We start from the raw sequence: 10,046 nt of genomic DNA, 5'->3' as shown, positions 1-10,046 counted from the left end.
AACTCATCTTGGAGATCTCCAGGTGCCACCTGGAGGTTGGCAAGACTAAGGGGAGGGCCAGACCTGTAGATTTGAGGGGTAGAGCCTGGGGAGGGGAGGGGAGGGTTTAGGATGGGGAGTGACCTCAGCAGGGTATAATGCCATAGAGTCCACTGCCCAAAGCAGCCATTGTCTCCAGGAGAACTGATCTTGGTCATCTGGAGATCAGTTGTAATGGCTGGTAAATTTTCTGTAGGGGAAATGATGTGCTGAGGCTGGGGAACACGGTGATTTCTGAGAGATCTCCAGGCCCCACAGGGAGATTGGCAACCCCAGGGAACATTTAGGGAAGACTAGGAGATGTATTTTACCTCAGGACACAACCAATGACTCCCAATAGCAACAGCAAACTGTTTAGAATGTTGGAGACGAGGGCCAATCAGGCCGCATATCCAAACAACCTCTGGGTGCCGACTGGCTATAGAGGGGGGAGGATGACATGTGGAATGGAGTGAGGCCCAATCAGCCCGCATATGCAAATGACCTGGAAAGGGTGGCCCAATCAGGTAGAAGGTGAGTCTTTGGGAACACAGCTAGCCTTTTATATAGATCTAGATGATGATGATGGTGATGATGATAGTGATGATGATGATGATTTCCTCTTTCTGTACTCTATAATCCATTTTGAGCCTCAGGGAGAGGCAATAAATTAGCCAAATAAATAAAACAAAACAACCAAATTTAGTTTTAAGCATTTCTGATTGTTTTCTGTTAACTGAATGCAAGCCAAAGGTTAAACACTGGGAACCTAACACAAGTAAAAGGTTAAATGAAACCACAAATATGCATATCATTAAAAAAATTACAGCAAGGTCCAGATTATTATTTTTTTGCCCACCTGAGTTTGGCTGACCTTTTGGTGTGGGCCTACATTTTCTTGAAATAGAATTCTGAGCCCATGAAATAATGTAATCTTTGCAGGACTAGACAGATAAAGTTCTAGACCCAAGCTACCATATATGGAATGAGAAATGCCAGATGTTCAAGATGGATCCAGAAAAGGAAGAGAGACTAGAGATTATATTGCAAATTTACCTTGGTTACTGGAGCGTATGAGAGAATTTCAGAAGAAAATCAGCTTGTTTCATAGATTACAGCAAAGCTTTTGACTGCGTGGATCGTGAAAAGCTACGGTTGGTTTTAAAAGAAATGAGCGTGCCACACCATCTGATTGTTTTGATGTGCAACCTGTACTATGAGCTACTGTTAGGACAGACTATGGAGAAACACAATGGTTTCCAATTGGCAAAGGTGTCCGACAAGGATTATTGTATCTCCCTGTCTCTTCAGTCTATATGCAGAACACATCACAAGGAAAACTGGATTAGATTTAGATGAAGATGGATTGAAAACTGGTGGAAGGAACATTAACAATTTGAGATATAAAGATGACGCCACATTACTGGCAGAAAATAGTGAGGACTTGAAACAACTACGGCTGAAAGCAGAAAGTGCCAAAGCAGGATTACCCAGAAGACAAAAGTAATGACTACTGGGGAATTAATCACACAACTTTAAAGCTGACGGTGAAGAAATCAAAATAGTTCAAGATTTTCTATTCCTTGGCACCACCATCAACCAAAAGGGAGAGTGCAGCCAAGAAATCATGCAACGAACATGAAATTGAGCAAACTTAAGAGGACAGCGGAAGACAGGAAGGCCTGGCGTGATCTGGTCCATGGGGTCGCGAAGAGTCGGACTCGACTGTGCGACTGAACAACAAAAGCCAAGAAATCAGGAGACTGAAGGAGATCGGGAAGGACAACCATGAAGGAGCCAGAAAAGACTCTTAAGCAGGGGGGCGTGTTTCTGGCAATCAAGATCGCATTGATTCAGGCCACTACTATGTATGGGTGTGAAAGCTGGACAATGAAGAAAGCTGACAGGAAGAAAGTAGATTCATTTGAAATGTGGGATAGGAGAAGAATGTTATGGATACCACGAACTGCCAAAAAGACAAATCCGTGGGTTCTAGACAAAATCAAGGCTGAACTCTCCCTAGGAGCTAAAATGACTAAACTGAGCATATTGTACTTTGTTCACATTATGAAGAGACAAGAGTCACTGGGGGAAAAACAATAATGTTAGAATTATTTATTTATTTGTTTGCTTGTTAAATTCAACTTGCTAGGCCGCCCTTCACTGCAAGCAGTGCTCAGGGCAGCTTACATCAAATAAACATAGTAATACTCCATTAAATAGCAATTAAAGGTAAAGGTAAAGGTTCCCTTGCTCGAAAGCCAGTCAAATCCGACTCTAGGGTTGTGGTGCTCATCTCAGTTTCAAAGCCGAAGAGCCAGCGCTGTCTGAAGATGTTTTTGTGGTCATGTGGCCGGCATGACTAAACACCAAGGCGCATGGAACGCTGTTACCTTCCCACCGAAGTGGCACCTATTTATCTACTTGCAATTTCTTGCTTTCGAACTGCTAGGTTGGCAGGAGCTGGAACTCGAGACGGGAGCTCACTCCGTCATGCGGCACACTCAGGTCTCGAACTGCTGAACTACTGACCTTCCACAGCCTGCAGTTCAGCGTCTTAACCACTTGAGCCACCGCAGCTCCATATAATAGCAATTAAAAACTACTAAAACAATATATATCAGACAATACAGCTTCATTACTTAAGATGGCGAAAAATTTCTGGAGAATTTCTGTAGAAAAAGCGGAAAGCAGCAGGAAAAGAGGAAGACCCAACATGAGATGGATCGACCCCGTCAAGGAAGCCACAAAAGGCCCTCCGTTTGCAAGACCTGAGCGAGGCAGTCAAGGACAGGACGTTTTGGAGGATGTTAATCCACAGGGCTGCTTTTGCCGTAAGTCGGAAGCAACTTGATGGTACTTAACACACACAGACCCAAGTTAAGCCTCTTTGGTCAAACCTCCCCGAAGAAAGAAAGGCAGTGCATTTTACAGAGTAAGCCCACAAGCAAGGCAGGGGTGGCATCAGCATACCCTGAGGCAGGGCTTTTTTTGTAGAAAAAGTCCAGCAGGAACTCATTAGCATAATAGGCCACACCCAACAGCAGACACTCATTAGCATATTAGGCCACACCCTTGCATATTAAGCCGCACCCCCATGCTACCAGAAGTGTGGTCATCCAGCCACACCCACCGTTTGCTTCTTATTCTGTTTACTTTGTTGTCAAAACCCAGAGGTGGTTTTTTTTTGTAGCAGGAACTCCTTTGCATGTTAGGCCACACACCCCTGATGTAGCCAATTCTAATGAGTTTCTGCTGTTGGGTGTGGCCTATTATGCTAATGAGTTCCTGCTGGGTGTGGTCAGCTCAGGAGCCAGCCGGAACCCTGTTCCTGTGCGTTCCTGCCCCAAAATAGCCCTGCCCTGAGGTGAGGCATGCCCTTCCTCCGCCTGCTTGCTTGCATGCCCTCCACCATTCACGCTCCTGGCCACACACACTGCCCAGCATAGTCAGGGAAAGGGCACTGTGGCATCTGTGAGCATGGGAAGAGAGAGGCCACATCAGCAGGTGGGGACAGGATGCACAAACACATCGTCTTGGTGGACACTCTGCCCAGGGCCCTCCAAAAACTGGAACCGGCCCTGCCCGCGAGGTCATTACAGCCCTGTCAGAGCACCTGCATACCTTTGGATCCATCCTGAGGAAGCTGTGTGGGCCTCGGCTGCTGAATGTTGACCTCTTTATCGTCCTACTGTGGTGAAAGTGGTAATAGTCTTCCAAGGTTCCAATCTGTAACAACAAACATGTGGAAAAGAGTCAGGAGGGCATGAGACTAGACCAGGAAAGAGGGGGAGCGGTACGGAATGGCCACTCATTCTTTTGAAGAAACCCACGCAAATTTGTGCAGGAAAACTTTAAAAGAAATGGAACCAGACCAAAGTAGATTTGCAGCTCATCTATGGAGCCTTCAGCAGCCAGAAGAAGATCTTGTTTTTTATACCCCACTTTTCCTTCTCTTAAGGAGTTTCACAGTGGCTTATAACCGCCTTCCCTTCCTCTCCCCACAACAGACACCTGTGGGGCAGGTGGGGCTGAGAGAGTTCTGAGAGAACTGTGTGACTGGCCCAAGGTCACCCAGCAGGCCTCATGCGGAGGATTGTGGAATCAAACCTGGTCCTCCAGATTAGTCTGCCACTCTTAAACACTGCACCACACTGTAAGAGGAACTTAAAAACTGCTGGAATCAGACCACATTGTCCAGCGCTGTTTTTCCCAATAGTGGCTAAGATGAAAGAAGTCACCCGCAAGGCTTGCCCCCAGCATCTGGTATTCAGAGCTGTACTGTCTCAGATTACAAAAGGATCCATTTAGCTGTCATAACTGGTAGTCACTGATGGATCTCATTGGGTGCGTTCAGACGTGACGTTTGATCTGGAGTCGTGACAGTTCAGCCATGGATTTTATATGCAGAATCATACAGTCAACATCTGCCTCCGGTCCCCAGCCGTTGGTTTCCGGCTCAAAACTGCCCAAAGTGGTGTTTTCTCAGCATTCCCGTTTAAAGCCGCATTTCCCCCCTGTGTGATTGCTCCTCTGGTGTCAAACCACTTCCGGTTTAAACCCCCTCCCCGCTCGAAAGCTGACTGAGGCTTCCACCTTTTGCCTGCCATTTTTTTTAGCGGCAGCGGTGTGCGTATAGGCGGAGCTCTGCTACCATGTTTAGAAAACCGACATTTAAACAGTCACTTGTTTTAGAGTTGATGAGTTCAGGATCTCACGGAGGCCCATTTTCGGGTCAAACATTTAAAGGGAAGTCTTTTGTTGGAGGGATTGGATTGGTTCGGTTCACCCTGGTGGTGCTGCGCACGCGCCATGGTAGTTTCCCCCCCCCATTCTACGGGTGAGCGCCTATGCACATGCGCATACTGAGAAAAAAATGTTAAAACCCGCTAACACACGCTCTCGTGCATCGGTAGTGTAGACGCCGGGGAGCAACATGACTGCGCAGTGAGGCGGGATAAGAGAGGTAAGTGTGGTCGCAATTATCCAGATCAAATATAATCCGGTCAAAACCGGAGCAGTTTAACCCGCTCTCAGCACGCCATCTGACTGCACCCATTATGTCTCATATTGCTTTGGTCAACAGAATGCTTTGCGGCAGCTTTACAGGAAGGGACACCCTGTTTCCAGACAACAGCTAGTTTTTGCTTCAACCAAAGGACTCCGGAGTAAGTCAGGTGCAAAGATCAAGAAGAAATAAGATAAATGCTTTGTTATTTGGTTGCAGAGTTTGCAATTTTAGCTCCTGGTTAAACATAGAGATCACGGTATCTGCAATCCCCATAAATTGGAGGCTGTCTCTACCATTTGTGGTAATTAATTCCATATATTAAGAAGCACCTTTTAAACATTTATTTTCCAGTGGTATAGATACTCAGATGGTTTTGATCTGGCATAGAGAAACTTTGCAAATTTTGTTGTCATTTTCCTTCATAAGAACATCTGTGGTACTGGATCAGACCAGCAGTCCCTCTAGTAGTTCAACATCCCATCCCACACAGTGGCTAATCAGTTGGCTTGGACAGGCAACAAGGCATAGAGGTCAAGACATTCCATGATGTTGCCTCCTAGCACTGGTATTCAAAGGCTGACTACCTCTGGATGTGGAGATTCACTTCAGTCACCTCACCTAGCAGACACTGATGAACCCACCTTCCAGGAATCTATCTTTCCTTTACCTAAGCTTTCCTTTGTGATTTCAGTAGTGTTTTGAATGGTCAATAAACCATACATCCATATTAGAAGAACATCCTCTTCTTCCAAACCTGTCTGTCAATCAGTTTCATTTCATGACTCTGTATTCTAGTATTATAAAATTCATCTGTATGTCATGCATGGTCTTATACCACTCTATAATGCCCCTCCTACATCATCTTTTTCCTAACTATGAAGACCCACACACTTTAGCGTAAGGCCTACATAGTTTATATGGAGGACTGAGATTGCGCTTTGCAAATCAATAAGTTCCATAACGTGCTGAATTCTATAACTGTGTAAACTGGGGTACCCAATCTTGTTGAGTCTGTGGACACTTCTGGATTTCTGAGAAGGAGACTGGATTTACACCCCACCCTTCACTTGGAGTCTCAAAACGGCTTACAATCTTCTTCTCTTCCTCTCCCCACAACAGACATCCTGTGAGGTAGGTGGAGCTGAGAGAGCTCTTTCAAGGACTGCTCTTGAGAGAACAGCTCTCAGAGAACTTGTGACTGACCCAAGGTCACACCAGCAGCTGCATGTGGAGGAGTGTGGAATCAAACCTGGTTCTCCCAGATTACAGTCTGGCTCCTAACCACTACACCAAACTGGCTGTATGTGTTGTGTGTGTGTGTGTGTGTGTGTGTGTGTTAAGTGCCATCGAGTCGCTTCCAACTTATGGCGACCATATGGACCTCCACAAAGTCCTAACATTGAGAACATTTCCATCACAAAATGGCTGTCCTGGAAAGCAGGACCAATCACATAATGGTTGCCATTGGGAAGGTTGGAACTGATTGGTAAGTCCCAAGCCAAGCGCCCTCCTATGATAGGGCAGCTGCTTCTCTATGGTTTGAAGCTAATTCTACCAAAGAGTTTTGCCCAAAAAACAGACCATCACCCCCCCGACATCTCCAATGTGCCTATGCGACTTCCAGGTGACATAGTCACGTCACGTTTGGGGTGGTAACTCTCCCCTACCAGGATGCCGAGGGGAGGAGCCCCAGAAACCAGGGGATCCCTGCCAGCACCGGGGGTGGTGGTGGTCTGGCAACCCTACCGTATTTACATGATGAGCCAAGAATTTTAGAAGAAGAAGAAGAGATTGGATTTATACCCCGCCCTTCACTCGGAGTCTCAGAGCGGCTTACAAACTTCTTTCCCTTCCCCTCCCCACAACAGACACCCTGTGAGGTGGGTGGGGCTGAGAGAACTCTTGACACAAACTGCTCTTTTTCAAGGACAGCTGTGCCAGAGCTTGTGACTGACCCAAGGTCACATCAGCAGGTGCAAGTGGAGGAGTGGGGAATCAAACCCGGTTCTCCCAGATTAGAGTCCACACACTTAACCACTGCACCAAACTGGCTCTCCTGCGATGTCTCCCACCTTGAGCCCAAATTTCCTGCTTTCAAGAAACTGAGACATGGAAGAAAAAATAGTAAATGGGCTCTACAGAGGAATTTCCACGTCGGTGTTCTTTACCATAGAGATTAGGGGAAGTTCCTAGAGCATCATCTGGATATAACGTTGCATCCTCCCCAAACTCCACTCTCCCCCAGGCACTATCCCCCAAATCTTCCGTTATTTGTCTGACTTATGAGTCAGAGTAAAACAAAACCACGCTTCATAAATGCATATGGCAAAGCTGGGTTTTCTGGACCGCAACAGAATATGCCTGATCCCAAATGCCCCAGAGCTCTGAGAGAGAAGAGCTTGGAAGCAGATCCGCTGGAGACCAGCTGCCCCTCGCAGGTGCACACACATAAAACCACAACAAGAGCCCTGTCACAATGGAGGTGTTTGCTACAAATAATCTGAGAAAGAAACAATGACTGCTACTCCCAGATGCACTGTTCAAGGTCTTCCGATAAGGGCAGACGCGGGAGTTAGAATTCCAGTTCTCTCACAGGTAGTTTTAATGTTTAAAAGAATTAATTAGGAATTAACTCAGTGCGATGGGGCTAGGGGAGACTCTTGGCCTAGTTAAAATCAAGGCAAAATGCAGCCACTTCTTTATTTTTAAAAAAATCAAGTTGTACAATGCCTCCATCTTTCTGCAATGTCTTTTCCGGACTCCCAAAGAAAAATGAAGCAAAGCCAGCCCAAACAGTTGTGTCATGTTCCTTACAAGGAAGGTCTGTACCAAAGTTATCCATCCTCTGGGTTTTGCTGATTTCGAGCATCCTGGAATCACAACTGTCATTTAAAGTTTGGGGTTTTTTGGGTCTTTTTTTGTTTGTTTTTTAAAAAAAGGGCTAGACAAACTTTGCAAGTAATCGCCACAGGCAGAGCACAATTCCCATCTGCCAAGAATAGCAGCTAGTGCCAGAAGACAGTTTGGTTCTTGCTTGGACTTGGGGCTTTTCTTTGCTGGGAACTGACAGCTATAAATAAGCTGAGCAACAACAACTATATTTAGTCTACAGGATGCGGAGAAGTAAAAACCCTGTGTCCCAGAAAATTAGTGAAGGGGGGGATGGAAGAAGCCAGCAATTCCATATGAACACGTGGAGCTGCTTGAGCCAAATCAAGAGTCCATGTAGCGACCGTTACCACATGGGTTATTTGCCTCAGGTTCAATGCTGTTGGGAAGAGAGGTTTTCTTCCTGTTTCCCTGTTGCATGCCTGCCAGGTTTCCCAACCCTGCTTTGCTGCAAGGTTTTGGGAAACCTCGGATTTTCCTCGAACTACCCACACAACAGTCATGTTTCTTGCTCCTGTGGTGGCCATTTACAAGGGAAGCTTTTTTAAAAACTGGAAATTGAATATTGTTATGGCAATCTGTGTCCTGGGTTCTCTGAATTCTCAGCTTTCATTTTTTTAGAGTAAGTCTTTAGCCGCTTTCTTTGCAGAGATATAAGGGGAAAGGCATCTTTCTGTAATGAAAAGGGCTAGAGACTAACTTTTCCCCCCAAAATGAAATCTAAGAGTTCAGAGAACATTGTTATGGCAATCTGTGTCCTGGGTACTCTGAATTCTCAGCTCTCATTTTTTTTAATTTTTTTAAAGTAAGTCTCTAGCCGCTTTCTTTGCAGAGATATAAGGGGAAAGGCATCTTTCTGTAATGAAAAGGGCTAGAGACTAACTTTCCCCCCCAAAATGAAATCTGAGAGTTCAGAGAACCTGACAAACAGAATGGTACAGCATTATAATGATATTCAGTTGCGATTAAAAAACCCTGAAAAGGCTCTGGTGCCAGGGATGGCCAATGGCAGGGTACAAGATGAATGTGAGAAAACCTGCCACGTGGAAGCCCCAATCCTCCATTGCCACTGTGTGATATTGGCAACTGGAGTGGGGAACGTGCACAAGCCAGTCCCCGTGTGGAAAACACCATCGTTTCATCTGCTCTGCCAGGCAGCAAAACTGTGAAGTGTCTCTTTCCTCTTCGGCTGGAATTTTCTCATTGGTAATGCCAAGGATTGACCCTGGGATATTCTGCATCTAAAGCAGATGCTCTGTCCCTGAGCTGCAGTACCTACCTTTACAGGGCACATACACACAGGCTCCTGCTTGTCCCAGCTTAAGACAGAGAACACACAACAAGACCATGCAGATGGCACGAGAAACATTACTGCAGTCAATCAACAGACCCATAGCAGAAGGATTTTAAAAATTTTCAGTTAGGCAACTACTGGGTAACAAGCAGACAACCCTCATGTGACACTCTAGATCAGGGGTGTCAAACTTAAGGCCCGGGGGCCGGAACCAGCCCATCCAGGGCTCTTATGCGGCCCGTGAGCAACTAGTGCAAGGGAGGGAATGGGAGTCTCCTTTGCACCTCTCTCCCAGCCCGTAGGGATTTGTGGTGAGGATACACCAACTTGGAGCTTTACCAGCTGCTGTCCTTTATACAGTTTCTATCTCCGGTATCTGGCATTACGTTTTATGGCACATGGGGCCCGGCCCAACAAAGTTCCTGCTACAAAAAAACCCCTGGGTTTTGACCACAAACAAGGTCAACAGAATAAGAAGCAAAAGGTGGGTGTGGCTGGATGACCACACTTCTGGTAACATGGGGGTGCGGCCTAATAGGCTAATGAGCTGTACTATCAGGGGTGTGGCCTAATATGCTAATGGATTTCTGCTGTTGGGTATGCCTTATTATGCTAATGAGTTCCTGCTGGGCTTTTTCTACAAAAAAATGCCCTGCAGGCATATATATGTGAGAGAGAGACAGAGAGAGAGAAAGACAGAGACAGACAGAGAGTCATGTGTTTAAGACCAACGTTTTATTCCTGGTATAAGCTTTTGTAGGCAAGCACACTTCAGAGGGGGGGGGGAAGGGGAGGAAAAGACCCACAGAGAGCATGTTGGGGGGGGGGGGTCCT

General features: G+C 46.2%; 1 protein-coding gene across 1 annotated transcript in view; it reads right to left on the bottom strand.

The window, feature by feature from the left end:
* Nucleotides 1–10,046, bottom strand: part of PCSK6 (proprotein convertase subtilisin/kexin type 6) — a 137,676-nt gene that overhangs the window by 117,535 nt on the left and 10,095 nt on the right. Inside the window, exon 2 of the mRNA XM_015417963.1 lies at nucleotides 3,643–3,747. Coding sequence (XP_015273449.1) covers nucleotides 3,643–3,747 — 105 coding nt within the window. The remainder of the gene's footprint in view (nucleotides 1–3,642; nucleotides 3,748–10,046) is intronic.

The sequence above is a fragment of the Gekko japonicus genome, unplaced genomic scaffold (assembly GCF_001447785.1).
Source record: "Gekko japonicus isolate JY-2015 unplaced genomic scaffold, Gekko_japonicus_V1.1 scaffold924, whole genome shotgun sequence".
In the NCBI taxonomy this organism is placed as follows: Eukaryota; Metazoa; Chordata; class Lepidosauria; order Squamata; family Gekkonidae; genus Gekko; species Gekko japonicus.
The sequence above is the reverse complement of the archived record's forward strand: the minus strand, read 5'-3'. Positions and strand labels throughout refer to the sequence as shown.